Genomic DNA, 23747 nt, shown 5'->3' with positions numbered 1-23747 from the left:
CAGTGGATCTGTGAGATCCAAGCGCCCGGAAATGTTGAATCTGGAAAGTCTGAGTTTGAAAATCGAGGCGCGTCGTGATGGAACATATCGTGATGTATGTACTTTAACACAGAACTGTTCATGTTTTTGCTGGATTTGTTACCTCATTTAATGTTGCTCCACTGTTCCGTGTGCAGCAGACCTGATTTCCTTGTCCTGTAAGTTTTCTTTTTTAGCTTTATTGCCATCCTCTTCATGCAACTGTTTTTGCACTCTGTAATGGAAGTCCTATGGGACTCTATGGGAGTGGGGAGACGGGAGCACCGGCACCGTTGCTAACGGTACCGGTGCTCCCGTGAAAGGTTGCCTACTGTGACCGCTGCCCGGCAGGGTCAGACCTGTCGGGCACAGTGGCCCCGGCAGGCAGACTTGTCGTTTTCCGGTCTGGAAACAAGGGTGCCGGTGAGCTTACCGGCACCCTTGTTTCCAGACAGGCAAGCTTATAATGAGGCCCTTGTGTTGAACGTGCAGTGCCTCCCAATGCATGTAGGGAACACCTTCTTCTTTCGTGAAATTACCCTAGATTGGGTATACTACAGGGCACGAGGTTTCCAATGAAACTCAAAGTTTTATGAGGTCTCCAGAGCCAAGAAACTGATAAGTTAGTCTGCTTGCATGCAGCAAAACTCTTCACGATTTTCTAGAGTATTTCAGGTACTTGTGTACTGACCTGTCTCTTGTTCAAGAACACCTGCCACTTGTATTGACCTTGCTCTAGAAATACGAATTCATTCTACTCTTCCTCACATGCTTAGTCTCATGATCGTTTATCTGTCCATCAAAATAATCGATCTACCTACCCTTTAGACCTGCCTTGAATGGGGTGAGATGGGATGGAGCTAGCACTGCCACCTTCGGAACAAGTAGGGCAAATAACACTGCCATAGCGGCTGTGCTTGGACGCCGTTTCAAAGTACATGGGCAAGTCACTGTGTTCGCTGTTTGCCCCTGGTAATGTACTTGCAACCAATATTGGGAATGTTGGTGTTTATAAGGTGTGTACTTCTTTCAGAGAGGTGACTGTTTATTATTAGAACATTCTTCGGCCCTGATCATTTTCACCGAGTTTCACTGAAATAATGATCTAGATGCTCTGTTATTTTACTGTCTCTAAACTCATGGCATCATTTATAAAAATATTCAGGAGTTTTCACTACTTTTGAGTATGGCTGTTATTGGCATTTGCTATGTCTATTTAAACTTTAGATTTTTTTATTGATACAATTATTGCATGTTAGTGTGGTGTACCTTTTTATCGTGATGTATGTACTTTAACACAGAACTGTTCATGTTTTTGCTGGATTTGTTACCTCATTTAATGTTGCTCCACTGTTCCGTGTGCAGCAGACCTGATTTCCTTGTCCTGTAAGTTTTCTTTTTTAGCTTTATTGCCATCCTCTTCATGCAACTGTTTTTGCACTCTGTAATGGAAGTCCTATGGGACTCTATGGGAGTGGGGAGACGGGAGCACCGGCAACGTTGCTAACGGTACCGGTGCTCCCGTGAAAGGTTGCCTACTGTGACCGCTGCCCGGCAGGGTCAGACCTGTCGGGCACAGCGGCCCCGGCAGGCAGACTTGTCGTTTTCCGGTCTGGAAACAAGGGTGCCGGTGAGCTTACCGGCACCCTTGTTTCCAGACAGGCAAGCTTATAATGAGGCCCTTGTGTTGAACGTGCAGTGCCTCCCAATGCATGTAGGGAACACCTTCTTCTTTCGTGAAATTACCCTAGATTGGGTATACTACAGGGCACGAGGTTTCCAATGAAACTCAAAGTTTTATGAGGTCTCCAGAGCCAAGAAACTGATAAGTTAGTCTGCTTGCATGCAGCAAAACTCTTCACGATTTTCTAGAGTATTTCAGGTACTTGTGTACTGACCTGTCTCTTGTTCAAGAACACCTGCCACTTGTATTGACCTTGCTCTAGAAATACGAATTCATTCTACTCTTCCTCACATGCTTAGTCTCATGATCGTTTATCTGTCCATCAAAATAATCGATCTACCTACCCTTTAGACCTGCCTTGAATGGGGTGAGATGGGATGGAGCTAGCACTGCCACCTTCGGAACAAGTAGGGCAAATAACACTGCCATAGCGGCTGTGCTTGGACGCCGTTTCAAAGTACATGGGCAAGTCACTGTGTTCGCTGTTTGCCCCTGGTAATGTACTTGCAACCAATATTGGGAATGTTGGTGTTTATAAGGTGTGTACTTCTTTCAGAGAGGTGACTGTTTATTATTAGAACATTCTTCGGCCCTGATCATTTTCACCGAGTTTCACTGAAATAATGATCTAGATGCTCTGTTATTTTACTGTCTCTAAACTCATGGCATCATTTATAAAAATATTCAGGAGTTTTCACTACTTTTGAGTATGGCTGTTATTGGCATTTGCTATGTCTATTTAAACTTTAGATTTTTTTATTGATACAATTATTGCATGTTAGTGTGGTGTACCTTTTTATTTATAAAGTTCTTCATGCTTTAGAGCGTTTCTAAAGTCCAGGGGCGTCTGTGAAGAAGACATGCCAGTGCATTTGTTCTGATAATATTGAAGAGCTTCATGTCCTTTGGCACATCATTCCACTTTTGAAAATGGAGGCTGCATTACTTTCTCCTATTGCTCCCTGGTCTGCAGTTTGCTGGAGGCCATCTTGCGCAAGTCAGCTGAATGTCTGCTGTTCGCTGATGATGCATTGTGCAAGTGCGAGAAAGCTTTTTCACGCTTCATTTTTATTAGTAAAAACGCTTGCAAGTGGGGATGTTTGGGCAAGAACCAACCAAAATATTTTCTGGTGAAAATGTCAACTACTATAGGTGCTAATCCTTGACAATGGCCCTCATTACGACCTTGGCGGAGAACCATGGTGCAATTTGCACCATGGTCCATGGCGCTAAGCTGCCAATTCCGCCATGGTGGTTGGCGGACTTACCGCCCCATCCCGACCTTGGCGGGGCGGTAAGTCCCCAATCCCCATTTTGCCCTTCCCCATTCCCATTCTTGCCCCATAGGGCATAATGGGAGTGGGGAAGGCATTAATTACGCCACCGTAATTTACGGTGGCGTAATTAACAACAAGTCCCGTAGCGCCATGGATTTTTCCGCCTGCAAAAAGCAGGCGTAAAATATCACCATGGCGCTACGGGAACTCGTAGTCAGGCGGAAAGGTACGCCATGCTTTACGCCGGCGTAAATCCCTTTCCGCCAGGGTCGTAATGAGGGCCAATGTGTGTGTTTCTATGCTGTGGAGCAATATTTATGATCACTTATGCAATATAATCCCCCTTTTGGAGATTTGTGTATGTTTACTTCAACGGGACAGAAGCAGAATGAGACTAAAGAGGTGAGGCCCGTTAAGTTTATCATGAACTCCTTTTCCATTTTGACATACAGGGCCTCATTACACGGACGGCGGTGCACCAAGGTGCTATTAGCACCTTGGTCCATGCCGGTAAAATACTGCCACCGCCTTGGTGGAAAGGGGAATTACCGCCCTATTCCAAGGTTGGTGGGGCGGTAATTCCCCCTTCCCCCATTGCCCTTTCCCATTCCCATTTTTGCCCCATAGGGCATAATGGGAATGGGGAAGGTGCTAACTACGGCACCGCAAATTGCGGTACCGTAATTAGCTCCCTGGTCCCTTTGCGGGTTGGTTTTTAACGCCTGCAAAAAGCAGGCGTTAAAGTCTCCAACCTGCAAAGGGGCCTTGTAGTAAGGCGGTAAGGGTTAATGGTCACCGGTACCATTAACGGTGACCGTTAACCCTTACCGCCGTCCGTGTAATGAGGCCCAAAGTCCCACCTGGATTATAGCAGGAGGACAACATATACTATGCATAGATTAAAATTGCGTGACATGCACAGGTACACCTATGCATACCCAGTTATAGTCTGTATTGCCCAGGTATAGACTTGTTTGATACGTCACAACCTCAAATGCCCAGAAACCACCAGGGTTAAATATACATAGGTGCTGATACCATATTCCCATATAACAGCAAAGCCTATGTATTCTATGCATAGCCTTAAGTAGCGTGACATGCACAGGTACACCTATGCATACCCAGTTATAGTCTGTATTGCCCGGGTATAGACTTGTTTGGGATGTTACAACCTCCAATGCCCAGAAACCACCAGGTTTAAATATACATAGGTGCTGATACCATATCCCCAGGTGAAACAGATGCTCTGTTATCACCCTACCTGACCACTAATTATACCTGCTCACCATTTCACAACAACACAATGGGCCTCATTCCGAGACTGGTTCCGACTCCAACCTGGTTCAATGGGGATTTACCGGTCTAGTCCGACCTTTGCGGGACCGGTAAATCCCCATTGAAAAAGACAATCCCCATTCCCATTTGAGCCCCAATAGGGCTCAATGGGAATGGGGAGGGAGCAAATAACGGTACCGCAATTTGCGGTACCATTATTTTCTCTAAAGTCCATTAACGGGTCCCGTCCTTAACGCCTGGTAAAACCAGCGACCCGCTAAGGGTACTCGGAATAGGTCGCAAAGGGATTACCAGCACCGGTGTCCTTACTGGTGCCCGGTATCCCTTTGCGCCAAACTCGGAATGAGGCCCAATGTGCAATAAGTGAAATATCCAAACTCACTAATTATGTTCCTTGGAAATTCAGAAATGTCAATATGAATGTGCACTAAAGACAACACTGAAAAAAAGCTGTATTCAGGATTAGGGCGACTTTTTTGTATGAAGCAAACTTTGAGTACACCAAACAACAGATTACCATCGAAAGAGCAAGATGGGTAAAGGAAGAGAGTATAGAGGGAAAGTGGCGGGTCAGTGGAGGAATATCTTTGAAATTAAATTGGAATGCCATTAAGAGCCTCATTTCATTCTAATGGGCTCGAAAGATAAACAATATTGATGAATCCTGCATTTGTGGGTGGAAAGGGCCGATGACGTTAAAACCAGGCTAAACATTAGGTGGGTCCAAGCAACGCGAAGACCACTGTGAAAGTACAAGACGTTTAATGGCCTTGTATGCCCCCAAACTCAGGGGTATTTCTACGTGAACCCCTGCGACCTTGTCCATGGTGCGGATACCTTTGGAAAGCAATGCAGCGCTACTCATACATGCCAAATATCCATTAAAAAACTACAAACAAACATGACCAATACAGAAATAGCAAAGGGATGTGTCCCCTTGCTATATACTTGTCGGGGACCACAAAAAGAGGAATTGATGGCCCTAAACAGAGATGAGCAAGTACGCATGGAGGAGTGGATGTGTGAATCAGGACTCGAGTGGAGTTGGAAACTCCTGTTGGTGGAGGTGGGGGAAGGGGTCAGTGGCACCAGCCCAGTGAATAGTTGTGGATGTAGGGGATCAGCACATGGGGCTGGGAGAGAAAGTGAGAGGTTACTGATGGATTATGCCAGTCTTCTTGGCCTCCAAATTGGCCTGTGCCTCTCTCCCAGGAGCAAATCATTGATCAGGCTGATGCTAGGTTCCTGTAAGCATACACAATGGCTGACTGATGGTGGCTGATAAGGGAGAATTTAAGAGCTTAATCCAAAGCATATGGTAGCATAACCATACACTTAGCAGTTCAATGTGTTATTATGTTCCTCCATTAAGGAGAATAACTAGCGATTCAAGCAAGATATACACATATTTAGTTAAAATGTATTATGTGTGGATTTTGACTTTATTGCAATAGCATTAGGAACTCTACACCAGCAATTCGTAATTATGTTATATGATCCCTCCTACCATGTACACTCAATATAGTGCCTGTCGTCTTGTCATATTATGTGTATGAACAAGTTTAACATGTGATTTTCCTGTAATTACAGATGGGGTACAAAAAACAAGAATCTGCTTTTGGATGTCCGTACCCAAGCCGGCATTTTATGTTTTTATTTTAATAGTATGCAATTTTTTCATCATATGTTTTTTGATAAAACCTTGCAACAATCCAAACATTGTGTAGTCGTCCATAATGTTCTATATAGTGCACGTCTTGCTGGAAGTGGGTGATGATATTACTGACTTTCAGATAACAGTTTATGAGGCAGGTTATAAATCCATACAAGTAAAATGTGCAGTTACATCTCATTACATATCCTGTGTTTCTTTATCTCTTAAAGCAATCTGACATCTCTGAGACTCGTAGTGATAACAAGAAGCAGTGTATGGAAGAAACAGCAACATTTTGCCTGCTGCCGCCATGTATTTCTCCAATACCTAATCACAGATCAATCAACACTAAAGAGTAAGTTGCATGAGATGTCCATTTGTCTTGAAAAAGTGGGAAACGTTTCTGTTTAGAAATCATGAATAAGATTCAAAATCGTAAGCAATACGTGCCCTTTTGCAGTTGGTACAACGTTTCTTTTGTTATCAGTTGCATACTGTGCCCTACTTTACATACATCTGATAGAGAAAAGGGTTCAGCAACAGCAGTACACTTTGTTATTAAATCAATCTTAACAGAATGACCACTTTCATATGTTGTTCAGTTTCACATCAGACCTAGACTGGTTGTGATCAACCTTCATTGTCATCTGGCGGATTGATTTTTTCTGTTACAGGAGCAATATTACATAAAATAGTCCTGTGAATATGAAAGTAATGTATGCATTGCATACATTATGTGTTCTCCACAAATCGATTAAAAACCCCTTCTATTATAACTTCACGATTGGAGGGGTCATGTGCACACATCGTTTAGGCAAACCTGAGATCCTTTGTGTGTAGGATTAGAACAAGGCACACACCTTTGTATACCTTAGCCCTAGCCACTGCTTTTTTTCTATGCATCAGTGAACCAATAGAGGCACGCAGGGTACTCTATAATGTACAGCCAGTGATTTGGGCCTGCTGTGCAGACACCACACTTGTGAATATGACATTCTATGCCACAACCCCTAATTCACTAACTGGAAGTTTCGTAGACTACCCACAGTCAATGCATGTAACCTAACTGGGATACAATATATACACCACACGATTTTCAACTAGCGTAGTCTCTTTTACCTTATATCTGAGCCATTTCCCTTAACAGGGTGAGTAATGTTTAACCTTATTATCTAGCCAAAGGCCTTCCCTGTTCATTTTGCCAATCGTGTCCTTTCTTCTCTTTTATAAACGAGTAATACTATCGGCCTGATTTACAAATCGTTTTTCAATGGGATTTTCCCATTGAAAAAAAGGTTTTGTAAATCAGGCCATATATGTTTTAGGTCATTGTTTCCACTGCATATACTTTGATCAAGGATGTAAAGCGGAGGTGTTATAATTCCATGGATACTTCCCAAAGGTCTTCAATGCAAGTTACGTGCACAGTCCATCTTTCATCATGAAATATTTAGACTTGGTATAGCTGACTAAATCTAATTTGTTGCTGTGTTATTCTCACTTTGTATCAGGTTTTTGCGTTTGTTTTGGATTTAGGATTCAGGCAACGTGAAGCATCAGGTAACAGATCGATATTAAAACCTCTTTTCTTTTGTAAACCTTTTTAGGGAGGTGCTTGACATAACAACACTGAAGCATTGCTCCAGTTATTTTCTATGTCTTGTGTCTGAGTCGGTGATTTGAGCATATTGAGGTTGAATCTTCATTTATTATCCTTTTTGTTGTTTCTGATTGTTCCACACAAGCTCATAGAGGTGAAATTGTGTCAATCCCTTGTGTTCATTAGAGTGAATATATGATCCTGTTTGAGCATGTTTAGCCACCAGATGCTTCCCTGGAATGCAGTTTAAGGTGCACAAACATTTTGAAATCGTCCTACTGAGATGCACAGATCATGAACCAAAGCACTGCGTTTAACTTCTGCATGTTTTAGGTCTGAATTAGTCATTACAATTAGGGACAAGGTTCACCCCTTATCTCCTGTCTCCAGACTTGGAGCCTCTTGATAGGATCCATTTGGTCAACTCTGAATCCCTCTAAAACTGAAATCGTGCTCTGAGGCAAAGACCCATTTCCTTCTTAATGTGTCAAAGACCTATGCTGGCTACCTTTCATGTTCCCTCATTTCCCAAGTGAGCTCTGTTGTCAAATCTTATTTTTTTCATCTGCCTAGACACATTATCAATCTAACTAGTTACTTTCCCTATGAAGAGTGCACAATTTACCAACCAAACTCCTGCTATGAGTAGATCAGAAGCAACCCATTTCACCAGATATACTGGCCCTTCAAAACCTTTCTGGTTGTTGGGTGTTCTGACCCACGTTTGGACTATTATGCTACAACATTTGGTGCTGTGGGCTTAGGAAATCCAAGATGGCCGAAAAAGCCCACATGTGCGCCAGAATCTATGAAAACCGCGCAGTTTGTGCGCACACCAAAATGGTCGCCTGACTTGCCACCCCCCGGTGCGGGTGTGCTGGGTCAGAAGAGCCATGAGTGAAATGGGGTGCCAAAGAGAAAAACAGCAGTGCCTGTTCGCTAGAAAGCACTTTAAAAATCACCCTTTGTTTCTCTGAAGGCAAGCTCAGAATGCCCATTTCAAACATTGCAGAATATCCAACAATCTCACTGAACACCAGCAGACATTTGACAGAATAAAGTCTTGTGGGCATACAAAATCTGGAAAGAGGATGAGCCTAAAATAATGTTCATAGCAAAACTGGCTGAGCTGTGGATTTCAGCAGTTTAAGTAAATTTGGACTGAAAGACACTAAAAATCTAAATGTTTAAAAGAAATGAGTGACCTACTTTTGAGTGTCACCTAGGTTTCAATTGTTTAAATGTCATAGTTTTAAACTTAGAATCAGCATTCTAGCTGCATGTGTAAAAATTGTTAGTTTATTTGAATGCAGAAAACTGGGTAACTAGAAGTGACATTAGCTGGGGCCTGGCTTAAGGAACTGAATTCTGCCTGACATCTACCCCCACAGGAGTTAAAACCTGCTCAGCCACTCTTCCCCTTGCCAAAAGGAGTTGTCATCTCTCTGATTAGATTAGGGGTGGAGCAGCTACAGGGAGTTGAACAAAGGCCTGTCCTGGGCCCAGGCAGATGGTTTATTAGGGTAGTCGTAAATGGCTTCCTTTTGAACAATGGGCCTTCCAGGGCCCAGGCAGATGGTTTATTAGGGGGACCGTAAAATAGCTTCCTCTTGGCAGAAGCTGGGAGGGGCAGGGTCTCTGAGCTTGGCAGAAACTGGATAAACTGGTTTCTACACCATGTGACCTGGGAAACCACACCCCTTTGGGGCCAGAACATAAATCCAAAAAGATGGATCATTCATAGAGCGGACTTGTGAACATTTTATAAGTGATATCATTATTCTTGTGATTTTTCTGTGCATATTTGAAGACGTGTTAGGACCCGGTGGTATGTTCAGGGGGGTTTTTAGCAGAAAAGAGGATATTACTCTAAATGTATGTATGTTAAAAATCTGACACTCCACCACCTAATGCCCACATGCTTTGCGAACATTTGTGTAAATGCGGGGACAAATCCAATATTGGTAACCCGACCAAAAAGTGAAATATGTTGCCATTTTTGAACCCAAGCCCCCAGGAAGAGCAGAGTTTGAACAGGGGCTACCATCAGTAAATGCATGATGTGTGTATGCAACGCCAAACAACTGTCTATCGGGGAAGTATGTATTTGGATCAGATATAGATTGTGTGTAAAGTTGACAGGGGTGGGTTCTCTGTATCATAAACAGACCTCATCATGATGACACTTCATTTCATTCCCCCAATCAAGGGGAAGAGGAGGAAGTGGCCAATGACAAGTGGAGAGGGGTAGGGCCTAGAAAGCTAGCCTCTCCACCCACTTTCAAAACACATAAAAGCAGACAGTCAGGACAGATAGGGACATACTATTCCATCTGCTGCGGGACGCTCTGCCGGGAAAATCCAAACTTTACCTCCATCAACCTCCAGAGAGCCAACATAGAGACTTCAATCTATCCACCTTCAGAGACCAGGACTTTACTTCAGAATTTGTAGCAGAGAGGTCAACTACCAGCTAAATCCCTCTTTAGCAGGCCTCAAATCATTGCCACTATTCACAGCCAGGCGAGCTGTTTGAATTCTTTGCAAGAACTCTTGCCATTTGCCAGCGAGCAGAGCAGTATCCAGAACCAGAGGCCAGAGATCCAGAGTGACCCAGACCGCTGTTAGCAGAACCAGAGAGCTGACTCAGATCACTGTGAAGTGCCGAGACCAGAACCGGAGTCCAGGCCGAAAACCTGACCAGATCCGTGGCGAGGCCTATTTCTAAATATATTGTGAGTACCTAGCAGAACTGTGCAGAACCAATCTCTTAGTTAAAATAATATAATTTAATCTATTTTAATCTAACCAGAACTGCCTCCTAACTGTCACCTGTCATTTGCAAAGCTGTCACTTGTCATTTTCTAGCTGCAAGCTGTAACCTGTCGCTTTGAACTTTTAAAATTTCAAATCCGAAAAACTACCTTTATTTAATCGTCCGTATCTCTGGAACCGTTTGGGCTAGGAACTTGGTTTAACTTTCCTCTGAAAGCTTAGAATCTCTGTTTTTCAACAAGCCTAGAATCGACGTCCTACTCCTCATACTTTTGCCGTAATCACGATTCTCGCACTCGCGAATTTTACCGCGATTTGCAATTTGGTTAAAAATCCAGCCACGTGTGAAAACAGCAGCTTCATTGCTTTCCTTTGTCAAAAATTCGTTTAACCTGCTAGTTACTCCTAGATCCTTGCTAAAGTGAGCCTGAACTCATCCCAAGTATATTTCACTCACCCTGAACCTCCTAAAGGGAATTAAAACCATTTTCAGCATATTTCTCACTGCATTGTCACCATATTCAAAGCATTTTGCCTGTGTTTCAAAACTCCTAACTGTTGTATAAGCTGCTGAGGGGGAATTGAACTGAATTCTATTTGATTGCATTCCTAAGAACTGTGTCATCTTCATCTCCTTACAGTGCATAAAAGGGGGGGTGAATTGTCCAAGAAAGTGATTACATTGTCTTTTGCTGAAATCCTATCAAGTTAATTTCTGTACTGCATTTCATTCCACATTGCATCCATTTGAAACCATAAACGTATTGTTGCTATCGTATCCATCCTATAACCACTCATCATTGATTATAAAGAAGTGTGCTAGTGCCGGACTATCCATTATTGATTACTGCTCAGATTAAGTGTGATATTCAATTATTAATTTATTATAAAGTGTGATATATATATATATATTGTTTAAATGATCAAATAAACCGTTTAAACTTGCGGAACAGAACTACTTCGTGGCTCAGTGGGGTCAGGGGGATTCCAAGAGAGGGGTGTTATATAGGGGTAGTCATCCAGAACGCATGAACTGGACGTAAAGATATATCAATAAGGGTTTCCATTCAGTATCCCAGACTAGGCATTGACTTAGCTGTAGTGTTGAATTGAATCATCTTACATGGTATGACAAAAGTCCAGCTCAAGACTGCATGCTTGTTAATAAAGGACTTTCTGGTCTTAGTCCAAACGTCCTCATATCCAAATGCACACCAGATGTCATGATTTCATCATACCCTACCTGCCACAGCCTTACCTCAACCGCAAGTGTGGTCTACATGCCCACTTCTGGCTGTGGCAGGTTTTGTGTCAGAGGAAATTGCTGTTTTGATGCAAGTCTGTGGAGAAATGAGTAGCTATTTGCTTATTGCAAAAGAAACCAAAACCCATAAGCACCTGAGAGGTTTACTATTGGACAACACTTTTGCCCTGAGTCTAGCTCTAGAGTATCTAGGAACCAATGCTTATAACACTTATGTAGTCCGACCTTTGCGGGACTAGTAAGTCCCCATTGAAAAAACCATTCCCCATTCCCATTTGAGCACCCATAGGGCTCAATGGGAATGGGGAAGTAGCTTATAACGGTACAGCAATTTGCGGTACAGTTATTAGCTCTGAAGTCCCTTAACGGGTCCCGTCCTTAACACGTGGTCAGACCAGGCGTTAAGGAAGAGACCCGCTAAGGGACCTCGTAGTAGGGCAGTAAGGGATTACCGGCACCGGTCTCCTTACAGTAGCCCGGTATCCCTTACCGCCGTACTCGGAATGAGGCCCTGAGTGTTGATTCCATTCATTGAAAGGACTGGACGCTTGACAGGATCTGATGTCGACCAATCATAAGCTTGCAATAGCCTTTTGATTGAGGGTGATTGGTTTTTCCCCTAAAGATTGTCCCTAGATGATTCTGAGGTGTGTGCAGGATGGCCTTTATTTCCCTAATTTTTTGGGATGTTACGTCTTTTGTCAATGATTGTCCTTGACAGTCCCCACAAGAACTCTGCTTTTGCCAATCATGCTCCAGTTGAACCGTGGAAGGGTTTCTGTTCCTTCAGCAGAGTTCTTGAGGATACCCTCTCAAACAACCTTTTGGAGAGTTTGGGTTGGAGTTTTAAATACAGAGTCAATTCACAACTGCAGAGGTGAGTGATATCTCTCTGTTAGTTAACTGTTGTTTATACTTGCTTGCTGTGCTTTTCAGCGGTATCAACAGAACAAATGTGCCGCAGGGTGGGATACAAAAGGGCACATAGGAGGGGTACAGTGTACCGGGTTGGGCAGAGGAGGGGGTGGGCTGCATCTAGTGAGTCAGGTGACATGAGGGGATGATGTGGTGCTCTAGGTGTTCAGGTGGAGAGATTCCTTGAAGAGGTGGGTCTTGAGTTCTTTTCTGAATTGCAGGAGCGTGGAGGTGTTTGATGCAGACAGGGAGGAGGTTCCATAGTCTTGGGGGCATAGGCAGAGAAGGCTTGTTTTCTGGTCCTTTGCTTTTGTCAGTGGCGGATTTCAAGTCTGCATGTGTCCTGGCTTCTGGTGGTGCACTGTCCACCGGTGTTTCTCCACAAGGTAGCTGAGTGACTTGAGGGTGATTGCCTTATAGATGATGCATCAAGACTTTAAGGTGATTCATGCATGCAGTGGGACCCAGTGAAGGTCGATGAGGGCCGGGGTGATGTGGTTTTATCTCCGTAGACCCATGATGAGGTGTGCAGCCACGTGTAGGACACTTCTTAGGGGCACAGAGGAGAATGATGAGAGTCCTTCGAGGAGTTCATTGCCCCATCTAGGTGGAATAGGACCAGTGCATGAACAGTGGATCTAAAGCTGTCCATAGGGAGGACAGGCTTGACTTTTCACAAAAGGGAGAGCAGATACTAAGCTGTCTGAGTTTTCCTAGCTATGTTTGTCTTGAAGGAGAGGTGTTTGTCGATGTGGAACCCGCGGGACTGGGTGCAGGAGGTGAGCACTGGTGTGAAGACCTCAGGGTTCATGTTTGATAGCCTGGTCTGTATGTCTTGGTGTTTGGAGCTGTTGGTGGGAGTAGGAATTCGCTTGGATGAATTAATCTTCAAGAATGCACTGGACATTGTAAGAGATTTTGTTCTATTGGGGAAAATTCGGGATTTGGCAGTATTTTCTTACCTTAAAAATATTGGTGGTAAATTAGTCTTGCATTTATATTGGGTTTGGTATCACAGTATTTCAGTGACCATACCTTGTTAGCTTATATTGGTGGTAATTTTAGTAGTATCTTGTTTTGTGGTATTTATACCTGTGGTATAGCGGTGAGCATGGTTTTCTTTTTATACTATAACCCCATCATAAAACAAACCTTTCCTTTCTGTTAGAATACCCCCTAGTTGTCTGTAGAGAGCTCTAGACCTATGCACTTCAGCAGAACCCCATGATTTTATTCATAACACCACCTACACTTCGTGGCTATTACTACTGGCTTATATACATCCAGTAATCTATGTGCCATAAGACATTACTGGCTTATTTACATCCAGTAAACTATGTATCAGATCCTTTCCCATCAGCATGCAAGGAAAGAAACATTCATCATACCGCACACAAACCTTCTCTTGTTTGTTATTTTACTTGCATTGGTAAATTGGCAAATGCACTACTGTACTGATATAAGCCTCCCTTTTATACATCACCTATGTAAAGTTATTCAACGATGCATGAATGACATAAAATCCCATTGGTTTTTATAACAACAAGAAGTATATTATCTTATTTACAAGTCAACATCTGTAATACAAGAGAACAAAACAAAACAAGCAGATATTTATTTTTACACATGGATTAATGTTCCCACATTCTGAAAATAATGTTAAATAAACATGCAATGATTCCCTAACTACTCTACACTGCAATAAACCTTAGCCACACACACACACAGTATTTTATCTGGCCCTCACTTAGTACTATCTTACCAAGGTCGGTTTTTCTTTGAAGTCCCCTGCACAACCTTGTGGTATTCGCAGATGCAGACCCAGTGTCAGCGCAAAATGCTCCTGTAATCTTGTATGGGGAGCGCCAGCTGACTATCTCAAAGCTACCGCTCTGACCCCTGGAACCTCCTTCGGTCTCCTCAGCCCAGCCTGCACTAACAGCTCTCCACATTTCTTGTTACCAAGAAAGCTCCTATCCTTCCCCTTTTGACGTGGCTTGTCTGCCTATAATTTCCCCCAATCAGTTTAACAGGAATGTGTTCTGTATCAACCCTCATGTTCAGAGCAATTTAGGCCTCCCTGTATTAATGTTTCATTCTGTCTCCTGCTGCCTGCATTTTCTGTTCTCCACAAGCTGAAGAAAACGCCAGTGTGCATTTAAAAATGAATTACAGCAGTGCCACCAAAACATGGATTTTACCTCATTTTGCATAGAAGACTGCATTTTAATGTTAGAAAAGTTAGAATTAGTATTTTAGTAATGTTAAATAAAAAAAAGTAAATGTCTGCAGTTTTAAATTGGGCTTGGCTGTGTTATAAATCCTGTACTTTGCATGCTACCAATAATGCTATGTTATACTGGCAAATGGCAAAAAAAATAATGCTATATTACATGCTAACAAAATACTATTATCTGCTGGCAATAAAATGCTATTATATTTTTGCAAAATGCTATACATGTCCTTACAACATCCAAGACTGATTTAGCGAGAGGCAGGTTTTGAGCCTATGCATGTCCTTGATGGAGTTGATCTTGTGATATAGCTGTGTGTCATCAGCGTATTGGTAGATGTGGATGTTGTGTGTCGCTAGGAGGGCTCCCAGCGGCTCCACGTATAGATTAAAGATCACTGGGGAGAGGGGGGAAGCCTGTGGGACTCCACAGGTTACGGGTAGCATTGGCGATCTAGGGGAGTCCATCTGAACAAACTGCTGGCGGTTGGCAAGGTAGGACTTAAACCAGCATAGTAAAAGGTTGCTGATCCCCATTCGCTGATGTAGGTTTACCTTTGTTGCTGGGCTACATATCCCTAGAGAAAAGCACTCTTTCAGGTACTGCAATAGCCAGTTCAGGTGCTTGTAGTACCTGAAAATACCAATCTTAGAAAGCATGCAACACCTTTTAACTCAATGTCCCAATCTCAAACCTATATGCACAAACATGTCTGGGGAAATTCATATGCAATGTCAGAATCGGATATGTTTTGGATGCACTGTTTGTTTGGAAGATCTGCAGCACTGTTGTCTTTATGGACTATTATTTCACAACTCGTTAATGGATATACTATTGTCAATTTCAAGTTTTAAACTCAAGCTGTAGCAAAGTACTTTGTATTTGTATTCTATGAAAACAGTTGTTTATTTCACCAAATAACACTTAAATAATATAAATATGTTATATGAGCGTTTTAAATAATTTTTATTGAAAATAATGTTGTTTTGGTAATATGACTAATATTGTCCAGTTAGGTGGGGTATGTATGTGGCACAGTTTGACATTGATGGAAATGATTTCCCTACCAAAAAATAGTATAATATGGGAACAAAAGACTTAGATACATTGTCAGCAGTGTTTCACCAACGTGTTCATTGCTTTAGCATATAATTAGTTGAGTACAACACTTTTTTTTAAAGGGTTTGTATATCCCATTATTTGTAATGTTCACTCTCTTCCCAGTAGCACTCACGGAAATCTGCTTTACTGCTGTATGCTGCTCCCACCTGCCATTTTGACTGCATCATTGATTTAAGTGTATCTCACTAAATTGCAATACGCAAATTGATGTTGCCTAATGAATCAATTAAGATCATATAATTATTGCAATAATTGGTGAAGGCCTCCATCAAATATCACATTTTGAAATATTAACAGCCCACAACTAAGTAACAATGTGGTTAACTACTGCACATGAAACAAATTAATTCACACAGTAAGTCATTTTAGAGGCTAACATATGGCAGAGAATCATATTCATAAGACAATGAGCAGTAAGTGGCAAAGCAGGTGTAGATATTCAATAGAAATAATTGGACATGTTTGGCCTATTTATGGTATATAAATGGCAATTTTATCTGTTGACTCAGTACTAAGTTTAGGATGCATAGAAAGTAAAAGAAAAGGTAATCTTTATTTCACTAGACAAAAATTCTTCAGATCATGTGAAATGCTTCTTTAGAAAACCACGTGGAGTACAGCACTTTTTGGGTTTATAACAGTCTAAACCAGATGACAGCTTTCTTTTTAAACAATAATATATAATTGTTCATTGATGTACATGCTAGATTATATGACGGATCAATGAGATGGTCATTTGAAGCAGTGGCACTCCTGGGTCATTGAGGCTTTAAGTTAAATTGAGCAATACTGAAAATGACGAAAAGGGTTACATTCTTAGGTCTGATGCTGTATTGAGTCACTGTATAAATAATCAATACTCTGTGAAGATCATTTAGGCAGAATTGATGCATCTTTGATGAAGGAAGTTGTATGTTCCTACCTCTCATATAGGACCAGTGAGTGGGAGTGTGATTAGGCATTCACAGCTATGGGAAAATCATGGTTCTCTGTGGGGTTTTTAGAAATCAGTGGGCCAAATTACACAGATTTTACTACTACTTTTCCAGATACATTTACCTCTATTGAGTACAGAAATTACAAACTAGAATACAAGAGGACACCAGAAGGATTTGAAAATGTATTATGTTCTTTCCATACTGTTCTAAAGGTCCTTGTTCTGCCCAACAAATGCATAAACGTTGGTCAGACATTTTCCAGAATATGGGTTATGTTTAAAACAGAAAAATGCAAAAGCAGTTTTTTTTTCAATGAAGTCATTGCTAAATTAGAATTCACCGAGCAAGAGAGATTTCTATTAATTATGAAATAGCAATCTATAATAGTAATAATTAGGTGACATATGAATAGCATGTAAGGCCAGACTCTTCCAGTTTCTAAGTGCTGTAATAATCAGTGTTATCTTTAGCACCCAGTCATGGTAGTCCATCTATCGACCTTGGGAGGATGAAGGCCGATTTGGCCACGACCATGTTTTATGGCATTTTCCTGTTCCTTAGTCAAGTATGTTCGTTTCAGCCCTCCTCCTGACTGTGATGCGACAAAGGCCACTGTAGATAATGTGGGCCTGTTTTACACAGAGTGTTTCAATTAGAATTTTCCATTTGAAAAATGCTTTTGTGAAGCAGGCCCTATATTTGCAAGGGCAGGATATGATTTGGATATGCTTCATAAAGGACTGTAAACAAAAGCCTGACTTAGAAATGTATAGAGTAACGAAATGTCCTATTTATAGATGTTTAAGAATTCAATGAAAATGTAGGCCTTTATTTCTCTCCAAGATACATAACGCTCCATTACAAGTACATACGCAAATGCATACATTTCCAAACATCCATAAGTAAACCTATATTATTTAAGATCAGGAAGGTTGCGTACCACCCAGAACCAAAGTTGTCAAAACATACAGGGCCGATTCATGGAATATTTGCCTGCTTCAAAGTGAATTTGCACTGCTGAAAAGTGACTTTGTAATGCTGACACAAACCCTGATTCATGGAACTGTACAAAGTGTATTTTTGCAGTGCAAATTCACTCAGAACCGGACAAATATTACATGAATCGGGCCCACAGCATTTTAACATTTTGCAAAAAAAGGTTAGTTGACTTTTCAAAATAGTCTTTATTCCTTTATGGTAACATGAGTTTCCAAAGATTGTTAATTAAAATACCCATTACAGCTGATGTGTTTTTTTGTTGTTTATTAATTGCTGATATCAACTAATAATTTAAAACTTTCAACATTAAAATATCCATCTAAAAAAAATGCAATAAATCCCTAATTCTTAAGGTTTTCAAATATTCGGTCATTTCACAAAGTAGCATCTTCACCTTTTACATGCACACACATAGGGGCCTCTGAATGACCAAATGCACGAGTGCACACATTGTGTGGGGAGTGGGGGCATGCACCTTCATAAGTAAGCACACCCTGTGTTCATGAATGTGAAACAATGCCCTGGCTTTCCATGCTCATTTTAGAAACGGGTGCAGGGGGCTTGATAATGCTCGGAAGGCTCATTATTAATCCTATTGATTTGCCTTCCCTTTAGAAGGTGACTTGCAATGAAGTATGATAATCTATAGCAAGGACTCCAAAACATTGTGGAGAGTTAGGGAAAGAAATGTCATAGAGCAAAATGCATGTCAATTCGCTGCAGGGGTAGTACGCTGTGAAATATCCAGAAACATGTCAGAAAAAAAGCCTTCCTTCCAATATAAAACATTGGGCCTCATTAAGAGGTGAGCGGTAAGGGATTACCGGCACCGGTAAGGGCATCGGTGCCGGTAATCTCTTACCGCCCTACTACAAGTTCCCTTTGCGGGTCCCTCCGTAATGCCTGCTTTTTGCAGGCGTTAAGGACGGGACCCGCAAAGGGACTCTAGAGCTAATAACGGTACCGCAATTACTGTTATTAGCGCCTTCCCCATTCCCATTGAGCCCTTTGTGGGCTCAAATGGGAATGGGGAATGGCCCTGGTGAAGGGGGAATTACCGGTCCCTCCGACCTCAGAATGGACCGGTAATTGCTCCATTCACCAGGGCGGAGTCGGAAGGGTTTTGGAGGCAACCATGAAGCTAATAGCTCCATGGCTACCTCCAACCTCGTAATGAGGCCCATTGTTTTCAAAAACTTGCCTTTTCCATGTCAATTGTTTACAACAATTACTATTTGCCAACACACAATTGTGAAAGCAGGCTGCAATAAGCATGATCCCTCTCTACAAATAACAGATACAGCTGTTGACTATGATGTCATTTCTTTTAAACAACAAGGTGCACCTGAGATAGTGTATGTATTTTCTATTATAAACCTTGCATTGAGATGTGCCACATTAAAGCACTGGTAATCAGGAACATTGAATTACAAGTATATACTTGTGTGAATCTAAGGATATCTGAGATCTAATTTGCTAATGAAATCTAACATTTTTATAAAAATGTTTTAGTCACCTGTTTTGATTAATGGTTTTATCAATTCTTTTGAATAGTGATATTATCTGCATTTGTATCAAATGGGAACATGACCAAGCACACAATGTCCTTCTTTTCTTCTTTGTTTCCCTAGAAATTCAGTTAAACGGCTAACAAAAAAAAGGGAAGACAGGCTTTTCCCTCCCCCATTGTCACCACTCCTGGACGACACAGTCCGCAGGCGGCACTCGAGCGACAACAAATCCTTCAGCCAGGAGAGCAACGTTGCCATCTCTTTGCAGTGCAGCAGTGTTTCCTCTTCAAAACACTGCGCAACTGAGAGCAACTTGTTGAACCCCAAAGCAATCAGTGTGAGTTTATTTGGTGTTTCTTAACGTTTGTGAATTCCATTTATCAAATGGTCTTACAATATAATGCTTACCCTATGTGAAAGACATTCATTCTTTAAGTATCAAATAGGGTGGAGCTGAGGTTTTATCATGGCTACTCATTTGCATGGATATACATACACAAGGGGTGCTATCGGAAGATTGTGTAAAACATTTCTCTAGTACTGTGTATGATAAGCTGCACATGGAGAAAAAACAGTGACACAATGGGCCTCATTACAACCCTGGCGTTAAGGGGTTAACAGCGTTGTAAAAGGTTGCGGTGCCGTTAAACCCTTAATGCCAGATTCACACTTTAAAGCCTGCTTTTTGCAGGCATTAAAGTCCAACCCGCTAAGTGGGACGGGTATGCCTAGATATTGGCACAGTGCCTGCTTGGCATAGAGATCCAATATATACCTCAGTGATGATGCCCAATGAGCCTGAAAATGTCTAAGGTTGCTTGTGGTCTCCTACAGAAGGGATGTGACCAAGCAGTTTGGGATGGAAAGCCCCTTTTGGGGTGGGACCAAACATGATATGTATTTGGCCTTTGCCCTTTCTGTAATGGCATGGCAGGCGATTCCAGAGGCTGAGATTCATTCTAAACCTTCCAGCCATCACCCCTTTGTTTTGCTGTAGCCATACCATAAATGAGAGCCCGAAATACATGAGAGAAACTTGTGCCGACTGTTAGTCTTAGTATCATATCATCAATAAATACACAAACACATCAACTTCATAGCTTTCGGATCATAAAGTATGATTGATTTATACAGTCTTTTAGGGAAGTGATCGTGATGTTTGCAAACTCCAATTAAGCAGCACAATTCTTAGATCTTCCAACGAAATGAACATGTAAATTGCCATTTTATGTAATATGTAAATACAATTGTGTGCACACAACACATTAATGGTAGTGAATGCTCATCAGAATAGACCAGACAGAATGAAGTCTCATGTTGTATATTTATGTTGGCCTCTGCACAATATGAAACTATGTTAAGGTGTATGACATCCAATGCAACTGCTGCAATTCTCCGTAAAAAAATGCATTCAATTTCTGAAAATAACGTTTCCTTAGGATGAAGATTCTCAGATAAAGCCAACAAGCAGGCTTCCTGACAACAGCCAAACAGAAAAGGAAACATGGGCCGGATTGGGCCCCCTATCAAATGGGGGTTCAGAGTCAAGAAGACCAAAGCTATCGTTTGATGAAATGTACGTATAAGTAACAGCACTTCATATCACAAGTCTACTCACTGAATTATACACCAGAATGTCATAGTTTAACTGGTATAGGGATTGGCTGAGCAACCGATCTCTAAACATGTATATTAATTGAGTGGCACATCTGTGGAATGGGAGAACATCAATTAATCAGAATGTGCTCTAGTTTTAGATCCATCTGATGCGTTTTTAGTTTTAAAAAAAAAACCTGTATTATTGGTGACCATGTTGTTAAACGTTAAGCGTCTTAGATCCTGAAAGAAAAATCAGAAGTACCCAATAAAATGTTTATTGCACCATTGTTCAACTTTGGTGACTACATCTTACTCACACAAACTATTGCTTACAATAATGTGTTATCCAAGAGGACTTGGGCTACTATAACTGACCATGTTCTAGGTACATTTGGATGGTGAGAAGGATATATTGCAATTCCTCTATCAACTATATTGAGCCCCTCAATCTGCCCACCCCATTCTAATGACATGTTGCTTGGAAATAACAGTTATTGACTGAAGTGTTTCCTGATCTTTTGATCTGTGTGTGCATGGCCTTTGATATACTAAACATGACTGCCAAGAGCAACAAGACCAGATTCATAGTAGGTTGACCAGGAGACAATGGTCATATGTGAAGGGGGATCTCAGGTCTGACATGGCATTTTAACAATGATGATGGTATCCATTTGTTGTACTGCAAGGTGGCAGCCTTGTTTATGTATACCTTTATGTATGCCTAGTCATTGCAGCTACCCCATCTGACCCCAACTTGGCTACCGTGAATACTAGGAAGGTTACTCGCTGCTCCTGTGCCAATGGTTTTAGGTCATAATCCAGACTGTTGATGGCTGCACTGCAAAAAGGCTCTTTCTTTAAGGCCGATGTTGTGCAGCCTTCAACGGCTGTGATTTTGACAATTATCATAATGTCACAGGCAAACACCTAATAGGCCGTCAATGATCCTTTATGTGCAGATCTCATAAACCTCTGTTGCATTTGAAAGAATCCATATTCATATAAATACACCTGCTTCCCATGTACTTTCTGGGAACGGTGAGCATCTGATAAGAAAAGATAAGATAAGATGAGTAATCACCGCTAGTCACAGCTTCAAATATGCAAGGCAGGCTGACATTTATCTATCTGAAGCCCATAATTGCTGTGCCATGAAATGCAGTTTTCATGACAATTATTACTACAGTCACTTTAAGAATCCCACTCAAGGTGCTGCATAAAAATGTAATATTTTTTTTTTTTTTTGTGTTTAATTGTATTACAATTTTTACAAATTCTGTCCAGATTTTTCTGTCTTTATTTGTTGTTTCTCGTTGTGACTGTTGTGCAGTTTTCTGTTTGTTGCAAAGTTTGGAGCTTTCTTTTATTGGTTTTTTCCCTCTAGCTTCAATTTTTCCAAAAATGTTCGCTGTTGCCACAGTCAAAGATGTGGAATTGCCACACATTAGCATGTTCCACCAAGTTTCTTCTTTTGCCGTTAGGTGCCAAGCTCTGAGTGGATTAAGGTAGATAGTTCTCAGCTTTTTTGTTCCTGAACAATGAAGGAGGAGATGGCGTAATGTTTCGTTTTCCATCATCTCACAATATCGACAGTTTTTAGTAGTCGACTGTTTTCTTCAAAAAAGAATCTCATTGGTTTTCAGTAAATTCAGCCTTGCTCTCAAAAAAGTTGTTCTCAATCGTTTGTCTGGAAACTTTTTTAAGTAGTTTCTGACCTCATCTATTTTTTGGGTGTTCATTATGTGATGTGTGGAAGTTGTGAGATCTTCTGCTTTGTCTAAAGTCTCAATCCAGTCTTGTATTTTAAGTTTTCTCTTTATTTTTCCCGGGATCCTTTCTATATCCCATTCAGAACATCCGATTTTAGCCACCTGTTCCAACAGTCTGCTGTACCAGCTTGTTAACATCAGGTTTTTTTCGCTCCTCATCTCTTGGAGTATGATCTCCAGAATTTTTGGTCTAGGGTGCCTTATGATTTTACCCAGGAATAATAGGCTGTTTCTCATCACCACGGATTCCAATGATTGAAGGCTCAGTTCACGTCGGATAATTGCAACAGGAGTGGAGTTTGGAAGTCGTAGCACTCTACGCCAAAATGTACCTTCAAGTTTAGCCCATAGAGTCTTCGGCAGATGTAACATAGCTTCTGCTCCATAGGTCAGAGTTGGACAGACCTTTGCTCTGTAGAAGTTTATTAAAGGAAGAATTGAACATTTCCCAAATTTTCTATCCAACGATATTGCCTGTGCTGCTAAGGTTTTTGTTTTGGCGATGAGATGTTCTTGCATCGTTTTATTGATTTTACTGGACGAGAGTTTCACCCCTAAGTAAGTACAGCTTTTGGCTATTTCCAGTTTCTCAGAATTTGCGAACCATTGCAATCTTTTTTTTGGTCTTGTTGGTTTTTCTAAGATCAAGATTTTTGTTTTTGATGTATTAAGTTCTAGATCGTTTTTTTTCAAGTAGGCTGTGAGACTGTCTATTTGTCTCTGGAGTCCAATTACTGTTTGGTCAAGCAGTAGAATGTCATCTGCATAGAGCAGTCTTGTCACCTTTGAATCGCCTATTTGTGGAGGAAATGATCAAGTGTCATTTTCGGAATCTGCTATGTCGGCCATATAGGCCTTGTACAGCGCCGGCGCCAGAGGGCAGCTTTGTTTCACACCTCTGGCCGTTTTTATGTTTTCAGACATCCAGCCTGCTTCGTTGAGCCGGATTTTAATCGACGTTTCACTGTATAGCGCTTTCACTGGATCAAGAATGGATGATGGACATTTTTGTTTCTCCAGTTTTCTCCACAATTTGTTCCTATTCACGCGGTCAAAAGCTTGGACCAGATCAATTGAAGCAATGAATATTGA

General features: G+C 41.4%; 1 protein-coding gene across 3 annotated transcripts in view; it reads left to right on the top strand.

Moving 5' to 3' along the window:
• AFF2 (ALF transcription elongation factor 2) overlaps positions 1-23747 on the top strand; it is a 1055119-nt gene that overhangs the window by 892877 nt on the left and 138495 nt on the right. For all 3 annotated transcript variants that reach the window (XM_069612762.1, XM_069612763.1, XM_069612761.1), the window contains 3 exons: positions 6160-6284; positions 19408-19624; positions 20727-20863. In XM_069612762.1, the coding sequence (XP_069468863.1) occupies positions 6160-6284; positions 19408-19624; positions 20727-20863 (479 nt within the window). The remainder of the gene's footprint in view (positions 1-6159; positions 6285-19407; positions 19625-20726; positions 20864-23747) is intronic.

Source organism: Ambystoma mexicanum, chromosome 5p, assembly GCF_040938575.1.
Source record: "Ambystoma mexicanum isolate Mex_15411 chromosome 5p, UKY_AmexF1_1, whole genome shotgun sequence".
NCBI classification, from domain to species: Eukaryota; Metazoa; Chordata; class Amphibia; order Caudata; family Ambystomatidae; genus Ambystoma; species Ambystoma mexicanum.
The sequence above is the reverse complement of the archived record's forward strand: the minus strand, read 5'-3'. Positions and strand labels throughout refer to the sequence as shown.